This window comes from Pogonomyrmex barbatus, unplaced genomic scaffold, assembly GCF_055798465.1.
Source record: "Pogonomyrmex barbatus isolate J1 unplaced genomic scaffold, ASM5579846v1 scaffold13, whole genome shotgun sequence".
NCBI lineage: Eukaryota > Metazoa > Arthropoda > Insecta > Hymenoptera > Formicidae > Pogonomyrmex > Pogonomyrmex barbatus.
In genome coordinates, this window is record NW_028297109.1 from 5,465,229 (window position 1) to 5,483,729 (window position 18,501).

Sequence of the window (18,501 nt, forward strand, 5' to 3'; positions counted from 1 at the left end):
TGTGTACTTTGGGACGGACCAGATTCGATCACTAATATATATAAGCCATATAAGCTAATTTAGGTATGTCCGCTTATGTTACTGATTTCATCATTCGTTTGTGTTGTAATACGGATTCCACTTTTAAAATGGAGATTGCAATATGATTGCCTGATAGGCCGCGTACCACAAATTGAGGCAAGCCTGTACTGGGTATCGATTTTCTTTGAAAATTCAATATATAACACGATTAACGGAGGATTTACGATAATTGCAATTTTAATCGTAATTAAGCGATGCATGATGAAAATTGAAACGAGCCACGCAAGAATAAATATTCTTGACAATTTTTATTTCGACCGAACGGTGCAATATTTTGTTAAATTTTTATATAGCATTAAATGCATATTATTATTTATTATTTATTATGCATTTATAAATATCTCTCTGTATTTTATGACACAATCGTGACATATGTATATTTTTCCCTTTTTAATTATTAATTGCTCTCGTACAAATTGTAATAACATAATAATTTACATAATTATAAATTATTTTTTAGATGTAAAAATTTATCGTCAACATGTATTGAAAAGTTATTATTCATGCCTAATTTTTTCACATTTATTATACGAGTGAAATATTGGTTAATTAATTACATGAATAATTTTTTCCGATAATAATAGTATAAGTTTGTGTATGAAATATTTATAATATTATCATTTGCAAGATATTCACATTTTCGGAGTATATTAAAATACATATTCTTCCGTCTCTACACAGATATATATATATATATATATATTTTTTTTTTCCAGTATAAAGCGAGACTATCGATTTATATTTGGAGAATTTTTATGGGTACTAGGGCACTGGAGGATTATGTAGAAGAAACACGAATGAGAGCATTTGTCTTTCTCTTTTTTTCTTTCAATTTGTTACAGCTTATACATTAAGAAATACTGCCAAAAGTAGAATTCTACTTAAATAAAATATCTAAACCAGTTCATAAAAGTTCATTATACTGCAATAGATTTATCATTCATTCCATTTTAATTTTAATTTTGAATAACATTTAGTCTATATATATATATATATATATATATATATATATACATATATTTGTCTAAATAAAATTAGATGTTTGTCATTTAATTTGTTTTTAAACAACATTAAAATAATTTAAGTTAATTAAAATCGAAATGATCGATGAGATTAATAAAAAATTACACATAAATCTATTATTAAATGTTAAAATAATTAATATCACTGATTTAAACAAATTATTTTATAAAATAAAATTGTTTAACAAATATATCAAATTAAGTTTATTTTTTCAATAGAAAAATCCTAAAAATTACGCTAATAAAATCGGATATTTAAAACAGAAGACTCGGAAATATTAGAAAGATAAAAAACCATTTGCCTAATAAGAAAATATTTTATTTTTTATTTAATCGAAGCAAATATATTTACACTTATAAGTGAACAATATATATTTTTTTAAATCTATTTTTTAAATCTATTAAATTTGTTCAAAATTTAATAAAGAAAATTAATCTATGTTGCAAAATGTCAAGATGAAATATAAAACTATAGATGCAAGTGTTTTTTTTTTGCATCGGTTTCTTTCTCTTTTAATTTTTTTCAATGATTATATCCAAGTACGGAATATTCTACAATTTGCAAAATGTGTGTAATTCTCTCCGCACTAAGTACTGGATTAAAAATGTATGCGATCTGGATTAAAAATGCGATGCGAAGTAGTTCACTTAGATGTGATTAATAATATTAACAATTACATAGGCGTGCATAATTGGGGCAGCTCTTGGTCGATCGTAGTAGTGAATGTAAAAGTGTTTTTGGTTTACGATTAACATTCACATCTTCGCCGGCCGCGAAAGTTTATTGATATGTTTGTAGGCTGCATGCCAAGTCGGACGAAATTTCACCTTCTCGCGCATTTTATCGAAACGGAAGTGACGAACAAATACTTTCACGAGCTCTTCCGAAACGCGCGGGTCCTACATGAGGAAGTTGTGTGTCAAAACGATCGACGATTCTTTTTCCAAGAATATGGCACTCATTTCGAGGCTCGCGACGATATTTGGTAGTACAATCGCGGTAATTATTGCAAATGGGACTCGAGTCGTAACGGGAAGTTAGCGCATTATTCAAAGCAGCTTTCGATGTTATTGGCGTTAGTCACGCGATGCAGGATACGTGTTATCGTGTCCGCACACATTGCAAATCAAAGATATAACTTCTAATTACTAGAACCGCGCCTGACAATGAAAGCTCTAAACTTTTTTTTATCGTTGAAACATTGTCACGATAATAGAATATATCTCCTTTAATTAGTTAATAAATTAATCTAACAACGCTAACGTATTTTTATCTTTCGTGTCATTAAAGCCGAATTAAATCATGGAAACGAATTAATTACGAAATAAAGAAATAAAAGTTCATGTACCGCATAATTAAAGATGCAGTGAATTCGGTTGTTCGATCGTTAAGCTAGAATTACGTCGCTTCTATTTCCGGTTCAAGTTCTCTCTTTCCGTTACACTTCCGTGGAAGTTAGTCATTTTTTTCATCTCTCGCTATGGTAAAAATGTTCTTTTCGTACAAGGAAAAATTTGTTGCGTGTCACAGATATATTGACGTGTACATTTCTGACAAGCGGTGGTTAAGGAAACACGCGTGTCTCGGAAATACCCAATTTGTCCTACAAGAAGCGAGTGCCAGTTCACATGCCATTGCATCATCTCCTATGTATATTCGCCGATGTGATGAATTCCAATCGCGCGCCTAAACCTTCATCGATCCATCCCCCATTGCCGCAATCATTTCTCGAATCGCTCGCTCTTCAGCCGCTTTCGCACAATCACTCCATTGATTATAGCGTTTTATTATGCTTGTATCAATTGAATGATGTCACTGACAGATTTAATCGGTCGACATTAATTCCGCGCGATAGTGTTACGAGACGCTTGCATCGTGCAAGTGCGCAGCAAGAACGTCGTGCAGTGCGCTCTAGTTCGTCATCGGTTCGACCTACGTGGAGTCGCATTGTTTTGTGCAGAGTGGTGAGTGGTGAAAAGGATATCGTAATTTTTTGAGGAAATAGCATTATTCGTAGAATTCAGTTATCTTATACTCTCTTTTTCGTAATATTATATCAAGAAAAGAACGCTTTGCTGGCAAATCTGAAAATTTGATCAGATTTGAAAATAATTTTGTTGGGTTTTCAAAATTATTATATATAACGTTCAAATTTCTAGAAGATCAAAAATTTTTGCAATATTATTTTCACGTTTATACGGCCTATATAATTTTAATAGTCCAAAATTATTTTCAGATCGTTGAAACATTGTCACGATAATAGAATATATCTTCTTTAATTAGTATAAATTAGTCTAACAACGCTAACATATTTTTATCTTTCGTGTCTGTATCTGGTCAATTTTTTTGTTAGCAAAACGATTCTCTCCGTATATATAAATATTATTATATAAAATGTTTATATAATATTATTATATAAAAATTTTCTTTTTGATAAAGTCTCTGATAAGTGACCGTGAAGTGTTTGTGAACGACTTCGATAAAAGCGTCAACCCATTTATCATAGATAAGGATTTAAAAAAGATTCTCAATCTGCAATTTTTACGTTTCATCGAGAAAATTTGAATTTTTGATCTTTGGCATAAATCTCAGAAAAGGCTTTTAATGCTTGAATCAGAATCACTGAAAATTGCGGCATTTACTTTTCGTGACTCACCCCGCCGCGTATCGATCCATCGCGATTGGTTAAACGTTCCTGATAAAACGTCGCCGCGTGTGGCGGTGCTCTTTAGGGATTCCAAGCTCGTCGAGGCTCGTCCACTACGTGTCGTTCCTCTGTCGCGGAGTTTCGCCCGCAACGTTCGGCCAGTCATTGTATCGACCAGTTGCCGCCAGACAGTCGCTTGGAATCATTCGCAGACATATCTTCGCGCGATACCACGGTCAAGGTGGAGCTTCCAACGGATCTAAGATGACGACCAACCAGGCTGGTTGTCTACCAACCTGGAGGATTTTCACGGTTCTTCTAGTAGTTTGCAAGATCATTATAGCCGCGAATACGCAGCCCTTTGTCGTGAGCAACACGGTGGACGACCAGCACGGTAAAGATTTCTTTGTTGGGCCCTGTTTGGTAAACACCAATCAGACCTGCCCCGATGAAGAAGTTACGTTTTTCCTCTACACCAAACACAATCCAAACGAGGGACAGCAGTTGTTGGTGAACGACACCAGCTCGAATCTTGCCGATACTAACTTCGTGGCGGCGATGCCCACGAAGATCATCGTGCACGGTTACAATTCGGACATGCAGCTAAGTTACTTGGTGAATATTCGGGACGAGTACTTGAAGAAGGGCAGTTACAATCTCATAGCGGTCGACTACCATCGTCTGGCGGTGGCACCGTGTTATCCCATAGCCGTCCACAATGTGCCTCACGTGGGCGATTGTCTGGCACAGCTGGTCGACCGTCTGAGGGACTACGGTGCCAAGGATATCCACGTGATTGGCTTCAGTCTGGGCGCCCATGTACCGGCTTTCGCGGCCAATGTGCTACAACCGTACAAGCTAACGAGAATCACCGGTCTCGATCCAGCAATGCCGCTCTTCATCACCGTCAACAGGAAAGAGAAGCTCGACTCTAGCGACGCACAATTCGTCGATGTGTTGCATACGAATGCCTTCATTCAGGGCAAGATCGAACCGAGCGGTCATATTGACTTTTATATGAATGGAGGAGTCAACCAGCCCGGATGTTGGGAACATGGAAATCCCTTTGGATGCAACCATCACAGGGCGGCGGAGTACTTCGCCGAGTCGATCAACTCGAAAGTCGGTTTTTGGGGCTATCCTTGTATCAACTTTGTAACTTATCTTTTAGGTCTCTGCCCACCCAGATTTCCTGCGGTGAAGATGGGTGAAGATGTTAATAGAAAGTATCGGGGTTTTTATCTGGTAAAGACGAAGGCTAATAGTCCGTACGCGGAAGGTCCGTTCACAGTGGAGGATCCTTATCAGCAGAATCTTTACAAGTCGCGTAAAATGTTATAAAGAAATATACGTTTTAATTAATGAAACGTAAGAAGAGCATATCTCTACGAAAATGTAATAAACTCCTTGTATTAAAGCCATACAAGAAAAGTGAAAACACTTTGATAGACTGCCAAGTATTTTGTCAGGGAAATGTAAGTCGTTCATCATAAACTGTAGTGAATTTTAAATAAAATTTGTGCAGAAATATTATACAATTTAGTATAAGAGAAAAGTGTAAATTAATAGGCGCAACGTATATGCTTTAAACTTCAAAAGAGTATTATGTAATGCGCAAGTACTTTCTTAAAAATAATGTGATATAATTTATTATAAATAGACTTGATATGATCCTACTTAGAAATTTATTTAATTATATAGGAACAAATAGAAATAATTATATTAGAGATTGCAATAAATTGTTATCAACATAGGTAAATATAAAACGCGAATAAAATTATCTATCTTATCTAAAATCTCTTATTATCTTCTTATCTAAAATCTATACTTCGACATATCTTAGATGTGGCAGAAAAAAAAATGTGATACATAAAAATATCAAGTTATGAATTTGATAGAACTTTAATTAGATTGATTATATTATTGAAAGGTTAATAACATTTAGAATCTGATAAGACATTTCAGCTTCATATTATGTGAATTGTTTATTCAACACAAAGTCAAGATTAGACAATTGTCAGAACCTATTAATCATATTTTAAAATAGGAGAAGTAGAGCGAAATGATCGCAATATAGCCGTTTTCTTATTGATTTATCGTATACAACGTTCGAATAAAAAGTATTTAACCGTACATATCCATATATCTGTCAATCTATCTTCTATCTGTCTATCTATCAATTTATCTGCCTGTTTAAATTGTTTCTTTTCTGACGTATTTTCGTGATGACAATATTGTCAAGCTTCAATATTGCTAAATCTATGGACTGCATATCTGGAATCAGACTTTCCTAACCAATATCATCTTTCATTCTTTATTATTTCATACGTATTCTATAATAGTGAAGTCAATTTCTATATCGAAATATAGATATCTAATATAATTGAGATATTATTAAATATATAGGATTTGAAACGAAGCGTGGATCAATCCAGCAGTAATGCAATATATCGTGAAAAATTTTTTGTGCAAACCGTTTGTGATTATCTTTTATTTATCTTTGTCGTTGAGAATATACCGAGACGCTCAATATCAAGAAAATAGTAGTTCTTGCTATGCCGGAAGCCTCACGAATCCTGTTATAGGTTCTCGAGAATTGACCTCGAGAGAATAAGACTTATTACCAGTATATATCACGAGAAACACTTCTCAAAGACATTGTACACACAAATGGGTTTTCGACTACTTTTATCTTAAAAATATTTTTGTTACGAAAAATTATTTATTAAGTTTTGTAATATATTGTTATATTATTTTTGGCTAATATTTGTATTATATATTTACAATAGAATATAATTACAAGAATCATAATAATGCCATAATTGATATTTTATATCGATGAATATTTTAATAAATTCATAAGATAAAAGAAATTTTGGAAACTATAACTTCATTAATCTAATTTCACTCAAATGTCTGAAAATAAATAACTTGACTTTGAGATATATCATTATTAATAAATATCAAGTCAGATATTCAAATATTTGATTATATATTCCCTTTAATATTCACTCTACAAATTTAACATTTCATATTTTGTTTGAATGAGACAAATGCTTTTTGTGAGTGTAAATTTATTTTAAGATAGCTCATTTAAACATAGATATTTATAAAATTATATATTATAAGGAAGTATTGTTGTGTAATAGTAAGCACTAAATATATTACATTCAATACATTGTATTTAAAAATAGAAAATGAATAAAATGTTATAAATTTAATTTAATGCATTATTTTAATATTCATTATTCTTTTATGTCTTTTCTTGTTCAATAAAATATTTAATTTTAAATGTCATTAAAGAAAAATTATCAATAATTTTTATGTACGCTTATTATATATATATATATATATATATATATATATATATATATATATATATATATAATATTTTTATCTTTCACAGTATAATTCAATAAATTTTATATTTCTGATACATCAAGCAGGATTAAATATCAATTTGTAATTCTATCGGATTCATAATTATACTTCTGTTTAAAAATCGTTTTTTAATTTTTACTAATGTGAGTGCACTTTTATTTTTTTATTTTAATCATAATAGTTTAAACAATCTTGCATTTAATTTTCAACAAAAACTATTCATTGTACAGTAGAATGATATTACTGCAATCTTTGTTTTTGTATTTCTACCCTCTTTTCTCTCTCTCTCTCTCTCTCTCTCTCTCTCTCTCTCTCTCTCTATCTATCTATCTATCTATCTATCTACGCGCGGCCACTCGTTAATCTCGTTTCTAAAAAGCCGTACATATAATGCGATCCAATCAACTTCATCCGCGGTATCAAAGCATTCGGTATCCAAGCGGCTTGATTCGAATGTTAATGAATGCGAGGAGCACGTTCTCGGGGGTTTCACGCGATTGTATCCAAACAATTCGTTAGCAACTAACGAGACCCTCGTTACTGGCTACGTGACGGCAAGAATGATTGAAGTAAAAAGCGCGAGACGTTGAAGTGATCTCTCTCTTCCGAGTAAGCTCAATCGTCATAGCTTAAAACCGAACGACAAACCATCCCGTCCCAGCAACAGGTTGCACTCGACTAATTTGCGAGATCGTCGTCCCGCTTCCGCCCAATTAAGACTGTTAAATCGACTTTGGACTAGTTTCTTTCAAATACAAGATAGGCGGTATGACCGGTAACAAGCGAGACAAATCGCTATCATAAATCAGCATATCGTTTGGAGAACACACAAATTGTTACATATTATCTATATCGTTTAACAATCGATTATTAAAATAAAATAACTAAATTTTTTTGTATAAAGGCAATAAGCATTGCAGCGCACTTATAAACACCTTCTTTAGAAATATCAGGCCAACGCGCGAAACTTGCTTTTGTCGGTCGCAGATTCAATTTCTATCCTCATCGAATGCATAAAGCGCGTGTTCCGAAAAAAAAGTTGAGACCGAACGGAGAATTGTCTGCCTATCTTTTCATTCTGCAAGCGGAAAAGCCAACTGATTATCATACTTTGCGAGCGGGCAGCGGCGGTCGTATTAAAAGTTGCTCGAATAGTTGGGTGAAGCGTTTCCTCGAATACACAATTTAAACTTAAGCGGAGAAATGTACATCCTTACCGGCCGCAATTCCGCATTCTCGCCATCGCAACGGACCGTCGAGGGAGGGGTTGATGGAAAGGGCTGGTTCGTGCTGGTCTTCCACGTTAGATGCACAAGAATGCCAATCTCGGCGATAGAATGCGAGAAGTCTTTGCGAAAATGAAAAGAGGGACTGAGAATAAGAAAAGAAAGAAAGAAAGAAAGAAAGAGAGAGAGAGAGAGAGAGAGAGAGAGAAATGAAAATTTCTTCAAAAATATTGTGAATTTATATAGTATTTATAAAGACTGAATTATACGAGTAGATAATATTCTATTATCGAAGACAGTGCAAAGGAAATAGATATGGATGAGATATGGAAATAAGAAATAAATTTATTATTCAGGAATTATAAAGTTTATATTTTAATTTCCTAATTGTTAAGATATATGAAGGAACTATTATTAAAAGATCTTTAAATGGCATTGTATGATATTTAAGATATAACAAAAGCGTTATTTTTCGTATTTTTTGTATTTTGAAAAATTTCATTTTTAAAAAGTTTTTTTACGGAACTAATAGCTTTACTTGTAACAAATTTTTATCTTTTTTCTCGATCCGCTTTTATATGGAGGTATATCACGATACCCATACCGTACGTCCAGCGATACTCGACGTTGCACGCAAAATAAAAATGTAGTAGGAAAATCCTGTGTAGTCCACTTTCCATGATTTACCCCCCCCCCGTGTACACGCACACAAACATGTCTCTCTCTTGGTCTGGATGATATATACACCCTCGCCGGCGTAGTATCCGAGATAATTTGAATTCGCCGAGTGGAATATAATTTAATAAAACTTTACCGCGCGGAATTCACATTAGCTACGCATTACCTTAGCTCTCCTCTGCCTCGGCTGCTTACTTTACCCCGAGGTTATTTTCGCAAGCAAGCAAATTTCTTTCGTAAGATTTACGACAGTCACGATGTTACGTTCCGATAGCATTTCAAGAACTTCGAAATAATTTCCTTTTGGTCTTATCGACTACGCCTGCACGTGTTCTGCGTAAATAACTACCAATTCGCGCGATTAACTCGTGTAACTCCAAATTGCGAAATTCGTGTAAATACAAAACGAAAAAAAAAAAAAATATATATATATATATATACTATCCATATTTCATGCCGTTTAAAATCGTTTAATTTCGCATTTCTTTGTCAAAAATCAACTAATGATTTTTCGATAACAGAGAAATATTTAGGATATTTACCATAAAAAAATTTATGATGTGTCCAATCACATGAAATATTCAATTTTCTATAGAAAATTCAATATGAAATTCGGTTTAATATTAATTTCTGCAATGGAATTGGATATACATCGAGGACGCACTGCAAAGGCGTGATTTAATATAATATCCATGATGCAGAGTTTCAAAATCACTCAAAATCGCCTCAACAATTTATATTGACTACATTGTGTTGAAAATTTCAATAATAATTTTGCAGACTGCAAAAATAGTCACGTTAAATAAATATTTTACTATATACATTAAGAATATCAAAACGTAAATTAATCAAATAAATGTTATGCGAGATAATCACTTTTAGGTAATCGTTATTATTGTTGATTGCATAACGATTTGCATGTACAACAAATAATAATTATGCAAAAATAGACATGTTACGTTATAATCGTGAGTAATAAACTAAATTCAATAAAATTATTTTAGATAAAACTAATTATTTTAGATAAAAATCTAATAATTACCACATATTTTATTCTTTTATATCATTAATTGATTGTTCGAATTAAGAATCGAATTAATTATTTTTTCTTATTCTCTTTCCTACATAATGATTGCGAACAAAAATAAACAAAAAGTTGAGACTCCATTAAAAAAGCCATGTAAGACTTTAATTGTTGCTTTTTTCGCGATATTGATTGTTCTTTCGTTTTGCTCACTTCGTGTTACGAGCGTAACTGTCAAATGTTAATATTGGTACTTGCGTGAGATTTTAGTGACGAGTTATAATATGTGATGTAAATATTTTATATAAAAATATATGATGTTAAAAGATAAATAGTCCACACTTTATTCTAATGTTCTAGTGATAAAAAAATCGTATATAATCGTAACATATTAATTTATTTCATTAATAAAAAAATCTTTTTCATATTTTTTGATTCTCTTCCTTTTTTTATTTTTTTTTTTCAATTTTTTTCTCTTCTTTTTTTCCTCTTCTTTTTCTTCTCTTTCTCTTTTCTTCTTTTTCATCATTCATTACAGTTTAAGATAAAACGCTATTTTAATTTTTACTTATCACTCGTCAAATATAACATTTCTATGCATCTAAAATAGATATTAAAGTGTTGTAAAGTAACTCAAATAACTGCTATCATTTTCCTCTTTCAATTCTTATTGAGAAAACTATTTCCGAATATGACGCTTACTTAACAAAATTTGTAAGAATCATTGCTGTTACGCGATCCCAATTGTCTGGAAATCAATACTGATTATTTCGAAATAAACGTAATGTTTCCGCCATTTTTGCGAGATGAGTGTGCCATTATTGGGTGTCACCAGTTGGCGATTTCGCTAAAAGCTCTTTATGATGCATATGGAGATTGCAAGGAGATCAGATCCCGGAAAGCGCGATCATCCACCGACTACAGCCTCATGCATATTCCAAACTGCACTCGTCCGTCAGCTTGGAGATCTCACTTTTGGCACTGTTGTATTCCGACTGCTACGTAACTTGCATCACGTGATTGCGCTCTGTACATATAGTCTGTGATGGTTGCTTTAGAGAATAGAATGCCATCTAGAAAATCGCCGTTTATTAAAGTTTAATGATTTAATATCACTAATGCAACCGTACAGATTACTGATGTAAATGTGGTAATCGCAACTACAATGATGATTATTGTTAAATTTATCTAATTTAAAAGTTTTCTTTTAACATATTGTAACTCTTGAAGGAATAGATTGCATTATCCATTAGCAGGAGAGAAATATAATTCGCATAATTCTAGTTTTATCTAAAATATTAAAAATCGCGAATTTTTTAATTTATTATATTTTCCTTATATTTGTAAAATACAGATCCAATGTTTATTATGATATTTAAATCACCGTAAATATCCCTTACGACATCGTAAAATAATGTTCGAACAACAAGAACATAAATCTACTGACGATAAAAATCTTTTCCTGTTTCTCAAAGCCATTTTCGCGGCTCTTCTACAGTTTCGGCGCGATCGTAAATTTTTGGCCGGATGGCATTCTTTAAGGCTGTGTCGGCCCTTTTTTCGATGCTCTGAAAAATGTCGTTCGCGAGCAGCGAATTTGCGGAAAACGCCGACGTCGTCGAGGAGATCAAAAAATGGTTCTCTCCCTTTATGGGTGAAATGGGAATTTTGTCGCAGAATGCACACTATTCTCCCGTGAGCGACACTTTGCATTAAGAGAGATTACACGAAAATGCATACTCGCGCAATTATTTGCCAGACAGAATATCAATTTTGACCGTGATCATAAATCTGCGCCTTTTATGCGGAATAGTCAAGAATATTTCGATGCCATAATACGTCTTACGGCTGAATCATATCCCTTGTTATTTTTCTGCGCTTGCAATATGAACGTTACATAAACGTAAAGTTATGAGAATCAAAAATTCATCGCTTTAAACGCGGCAGTGTAATAAATCCCCCTCTTTATATCCTGCCGTATTGATCGTCATTACAGTGGTTTAAAATTCAAGCTATGCAACGAAAACGTATAATGGAGTAATATATCATAAGCGGTGCAACGTTTTCACAAAAATATGAGAAACGCATGCTATGCTATATATTCCTGCATAATGTAACATAACGCTATTACCGTATTTTGTCATATAAGCCAAATTCTGTAATACTGAATTTGTAATACGATAGAGAGCAGTTAATCGTTCGATTGTTGCAGCTGATCGTTTTACAACAAGGTATGTTAAGAGCAATTGATTTAAATTATTCACATTAACGAAAAACTGTTGTTTTTGCGTTAGCGTTGTAAAATGATAATTTTAAACTAAACGATTATGTCGTAACGGAATAATAATACTTTTAAAACGTATAGGACTATATTCTTGAAATTAACAATATAATGCTTGTTTACACGTAATACATACGGAAATACAAAAGTCAGAACTTTTATGAAGCTAATATGCAGTTATCTCGACTTTCTAAAATCATGCACAAGTTTATCCCTCACGTTCCGAGCATATTTAACGCTGTAGCACTTATTTGCACTGAAAAATCGCATAAGCCAGTAAAAGCGCAGAAACGTCGCAAAGCTACTCATCTCTTCGCTATTCGGCAATGTCCGAAACGTTTTAACGCTTTTGAAAACATTTATCCCTTATATTTCTCTGTGACATAGGTACGTTTTCAATTTATTTATTAAGTGAATTCTACTAAAATTTTTTCAAATAAACGTATGTATGTTTTTAATTTTATATAAAAATTACTTCAAAATTTTTTAAAAATGTTGAAGTTTATAATTTGCCATTTAAAAAGAGAAGATGTTTTTAATATTAATAAATTATATAACGGAAAATTTTAAACGGAATAATTAAAAAAAAAATTTATACATGAAGTATATTGCATAAATATGATGTAAAAAAATCTTGCGGTTTGAAAAATTACAAAAGAAGTCATCGGAACGAATTAATATTGCGAGTTGCATTTGTAGCGCGAAGATTGTATAGTAGGGAAGATGACTTTATGCCATTCACGTTCTCGGTTTCGCTTGCGGATAATCGCACGAAACGTCAGAGTCATGCCGTGATGTACAGGCGGCCGAAATCACCCAAACTTTTGCATAGTTAACGTAAATACGTGCAACTTCGCTGGGGACCTACCAAAGATCGCCAGTCGTCTTATCCCTGTCACGTTAAGCGCGTAGATTTCACGCTTTTGCGACACCACGTCTCACAGGCCGAAAAATCGCTAGGAACGTTAACCGCATTTCCTCGACTCGCGAAATCCGCTTGACCCGGATTCCAAACTTGCCCATAAAGCAAACCAAGTTCCGTTCGCCGAGATAAGTGACGGCTGAAAGAGCGCGCAAAAAATCCGCTGCGTAATCGTACGCGAAAAAGCGCAATGCGTATCGCTGTCACGTCAACGAGAAAATAGATTGCACATTTATATATACGAATTTCAAAAAGATTCTGCTTAGAATTTTTAATCTCGTTTTTCTCTTTTACGCTGCGCTCCGAAAAGTGAATTTATTTAAACTGATGTAACAATAAAAGGAATATAATTTTCTAATATACATGCTTGCAAATAGAATTAAATAGAGATTTTCATAATAGAACAATGATAGTTAATAAAATGATTTATGACGATATACAGACAATTGATATTTCTCGACAATATATTATAGAAATCAAATAATATATAATTTCTGTAAAAGTTAAAATTCAACTTCTGTGAGAATTTCAGAAAAATGATACTTTAGAAAAAAAATTGTAAATGGAAAATGAAATAATTACGTTACCTTATACTCTGTAAAAACAGTATTTAACAAATATATATTTTTAACCAAGTCTACGAACTATATAAGAAACATAAAAGAAGATCGTAAAGTAGACGACTTTATCGTCGAGAGGGATGCAGGTGGTGTGGCGGGACTGATGTGTCTTACGGCATTTTAGTGCAACAGATGTACGGATCGAACGGAGCAAGCGTCGGTCTACCAATGGGCATGACCACGCTGAAGGGCACAACCGGTACTCTGGGACCCCTGGGGAACTACGGCTCGGGGATGGGAGTAACGGGGGCCACGACCCTGCCACGGCCGGGAAACTGGCTGCGCCCTGCGGGCCTCAGGCTCGGGCACAGCGCGGCCCGGGTCCGCCTCTACTGCCAGGCAAAGTGAGGAGCCATGGTTCCGACAGGTGAGACATTTTTCACTGTTTCATATATATTCCCTGCCTTTTCCTCAATCAAAAAGCGCCGTGCGCATTTACTTTTATAATTCTTTAATTTTCCACGTGATACTAATTATATAGAAACGACTATAATTTTTTCTTCTTTCGTGTCTCTTTCTCCGTCGTAAAAAAAGATATTATAAATATCATATTACCAAAATAAATAAAAATTGTAAGATTATATTAAAAACATAAAAGTTATCCTCGGAAAGAAGATATTATATTATATATATATATATATTGAATTTTTAGTACGTTTAAGATATTTTTATTAAATAAAAAGAAAATTTTTATATAATAATGCATAAACATTTATCACAATAATAATGTTTTCTAATAGTAAAAAACAAAGTTATACAATTAAACAATATTTTTAATCTTAAAATTTTGGAAAAAAGTCAACAAAAGTTTTTGTTACAAATTGTAACAAAATAATTCTAACGTTGCTATCATCGTGTACGAATAGATTGTAACTTTCTTTTACGAAGCAGTGAAAAAGATCATTATCAGAATTTTATGTTAGACGCTGATAAAAATGGCAAACGCTTCAAGAAATTCGATCAGGGTCATGGATCGTTTTTATAACGTTCAGATTGGAATCGAGCGAAATTGGAGGAGACACGCATTTTTTGTTGTTAAAACGATACGTCAGCCAATCGGAAAGGGCCGACCCTCTTTCCGTCGTATTATACACCATCGTTATTGATTAGATCCTCGAAAGCCTGCTACCTTTTCGTCATAAATTCAAATCGCGATAAGATCGTGTGTGAGACGAGAGAGTGATCGATATGAAGATGGAGGTTTTTGAATTATAGATGAGCGATTAATGGACGAATCACCTACAAATTTAATGCGGATTTTCGCGCTAGAAAAAAATCTCTTCATAAATCTATTCAACTCTTGATTCTTACATAATAAGAAAATCTATTGAGTTTTGAAGTAAATAAATATTCACACATAATATTTTTTCATTTCACAATTATTGAAAAAAAAAAAAGACTAAAAATCAATTTCAATCATTTAATATTGAGACTAAAGTTCTGTTATTAAATAACATTAGTTAATAATTATCATATATATTTAATTTTAATAAAATTTATCATAATAATATAAAATTATTCCATTTTGCTTGTCAAATCAATATTTTTTTATAAGACAAATAAAAAGGTGCGTCATGTTATTTGTTTTTGTAATCTTTATCAGCAATATCTATGATTTTTTTTTACATGTAGTTAATTTTAATCGATACTCATCTTTCACTTCTATTTCAGTGACATCTCCTCCAGCCAGAAAGACGAGTGGTTTGTGTAGGTGAGTTGAAAATTATGATGCTCGATAATCATGTCGCGATTCTGTCATGGTTTTGTTCTCTTTGAAACGCACGTGTAACTTGTTTCTCGATGAAACTTTAAAAATTTCAATTACAAAGACCATTACTGTGTCACAATTATGTGATCCGCCTCGAGGTGGACGTCCAGTTATATTTGTATATCAAAGACTCTTCACTTTTCAAAGCACAATTACAAAGCAATCAAACTGAATGTCAATATTCAAAAATAATACTCATACTAGTGGATATCTCAACATATACAGCCAACATATCGGCTGTTTATTCAGCTTGATTTTACTGTATGTTATGCTGCGTTTCACATGGTTACTTCAAATAATTACGCATTATTATCATGTACAGTGATTGCTTTTGTGTGTTATGGAAGCTTGAACATGGTATTTAGTAATAGAGGGATGACGTTGCAAATACGAGAACTAAAGTTTATCAAATCTTTAATAAAGCAAATTCCATCATAATAGCCATGTAAGAATATGCAAGTTACAAATTTCTAGACATTGTTTAGAAAAGATATGCCACAGCAAGCTATTATATGTATATCATAACTATCAATAAAAGCAAAAACTTATCTTTGTATGTACAAATTAATTAAACACGTAGGTTTTAATATACGCGGGATTAAATAACTCGTACGAGGTTTAGAAGATCGTGAGAGGATAAAATATTTTGTATTTGCATAAGAAAATAATTCTCATTTTACGCATATTTAGTTTTTATCGTTTTTGGGTGAAAATCCAATGTGCACATGCTCAAATATTACGTGCGTTTAAATATTACTAATTTCAATATTTTCTTTCAAAAATGAGCAATGCTACGAGCTTTTTGTAAAATGTACTGTAGTCTGCTATCACGCAATTTATCATTAAATTGGATTTTAAATTTCTACACGCGCTCAATATTATTATAATTTGATCCCGTTACGTTTCAAAAGAATTAAATGTAACGAAGACAATTTTTTATATTAAGATTCTATTTAAATATTAATTGCATTTAAATCTTTGTCTCTTTATAGTTTTAATTAAATAGAAAAGTTTACAATCGATTAATGAACATTTGATATTCGTTGACATTGGCAAAATAAATCAAACAATGTACATAATCGATTCGTTTTGGTGTGTCGATAGAGGCAGGCCTGGACCAGAGCCCGCAGGGTGAATCGGAGCGGTGGTGCCCTCACCGCCCCCGGGGGGGACGGGGCGACGCCAGACGTCGAATCGTCTTCTGCTGATGTCGGTCGCGTGTTATCGGCGAACATCGAGCCACAAGTAACGCAGACGCAATTCCCAACCATCTTCTGACCTCCCTTAAGTGTCATGGAAACCGTACCGGAAGTACAACCGATACGACCAGAAGGAACAAAAAAACGCAGATAAATTGAATTTCACCGCGAAGAACAATTGTCTAAATCTTTTTTTACCTTTTTTATGTTCTGCGAGATCCTACGTTTTTTTTTTTTTTTTTTCGAGAAGAAATTTTCATCGCGTGATAGATACAGAGATATTCTCAGACGATGAAGGACTGTTAGCTATTACGAAGATAAATGCGAGATAGCGAAAATAGATGGGAAATGCGAGAAGGCAAAATCGATATTCCGAGTCGACATTCGCGGATTTGTTTGCATCGTTAATCGAGCTATTAATGAATCAAACAGATTTTTACGACGATCGGACGGGCATTGCGTTCGAAATTCGCACGGGAGGTTACATACAAATTGATTATAAGGGGGGGGGGGGAGGCGGAATAGCGTCGACGTAACGCGAGGCGCGGACACGCGGTCCGAGAGATTATTGGACAAAAATTAACTGCAAACAGTGTGTGAATGGGCGTATGCGTATGCGTACGTATGCGTACGTACGCGTGCGAGTGCAAATAGAATGAGAGTAATAAATGCACGCACATAGCAAAAGGGGAGAGACGGGAGCTTCGATCTCGTGGTGCACGTGTGCGCAATGAGTTTTCGTTACATAGCTTAGTCACATAAGTCAGGTGTTTCTCGGTGTGTATTCTGTGAAGCAGTATAGAGAGAGAGAGAGAGAGAGAGAGAAGAACGCCGTTTTAGTCATACGGACTTTGCATCCGCTGTTCACGGTAACGATTTTCGTGGGAATCTTTACGAACTCGGCCTTCGTACGTATCGCATTCTAATAACTGCGATCATCACAATTTTACACGATCGTTAATCACACAGGCAATAATATCTACGTTCCAATTCATTGGTACCGATATATTAGAATGAGAATAAAAAGATGTAACTTTCATCGATTATTTGTTAAGACGACTATGGAACGTCAGATTTGTGAAATTTTTTTGAAATATATTAAATTATTATGTATTATATATATATATATATATATATATCTTAATTGGTGAAACATTAATCAGCGATTTCCCTTTAAGATTTGATATACGTGATTAAGAAAAATGTTAAAAATAGGATTTCTACGAAAATTAGAAAATCGTTACCGTGAGATCATTATGTACATGCGCGCGAGCATCTGACGCGAAAGCGCGTTTGAAGTGCGTTAGTGCGTGCGCAATTAGTCGACGGAGATTGTAATAAGAAAGAAACTACAATCATGTTTCATAAGAAGAAGCTCTTTTTCACGAATATATATATTTCTTTTAAATAACAATTCAAATTTAATAATTATGCCTCAATGGAGATTTTAGTTGGATTTTTCCGTTCTTTTAAACGTTTTTTTAATTAAAGATCAGATGCTAGTTAATTTCAGATAAATTCAGCGATCTACTCGAATAATTTATGTTTTTAGTTGCTATTTTATTCACTTCAATGAAAGATTGTGCTCGAAAGCACTTCGGCGCTACCGTTCGCGCAGAGCGAAGTTTCTTTAGCTATCATAAATCAAGAG

The 18,501-nt window shown here is 33.4% G+C and overlaps 2 protein-coding genes across 7 annotated transcripts in view; one reads left to right on the top strand and one right to left on the bottom strand.

Annotated features, from left to right (window-relative positions):
* Window positions 1–6,972, top strand: part of LOC105429890 (uncharacterized) — a 169,064-nt gene extending 162,092 nt beyond the window's left edge. For both annotated transcript variants that reach the window (XM_011643121.3, XM_089072471.1), the window contains one exon: window positions 3,837–6,972. In XM_011643121.3, the coding sequence (XP_011641423.2) occupies window positions 3,837–5,092 (1,256 nt within the window). In that variant the 3' untranslated portion in view covers window positions 5,093–6,972. The remainder of the gene's footprint in view (window positions 1–3,836) is intronic.
* Window positions 1–18,501, bottom strand: part of LOC105429894 (uncharacterized) — a 208,278-nt gene that overhangs the window by 177,781 nt on the left and 11,996 nt on the right. The gene's annotated exons all lie outside the window — the stretch shown is intronic.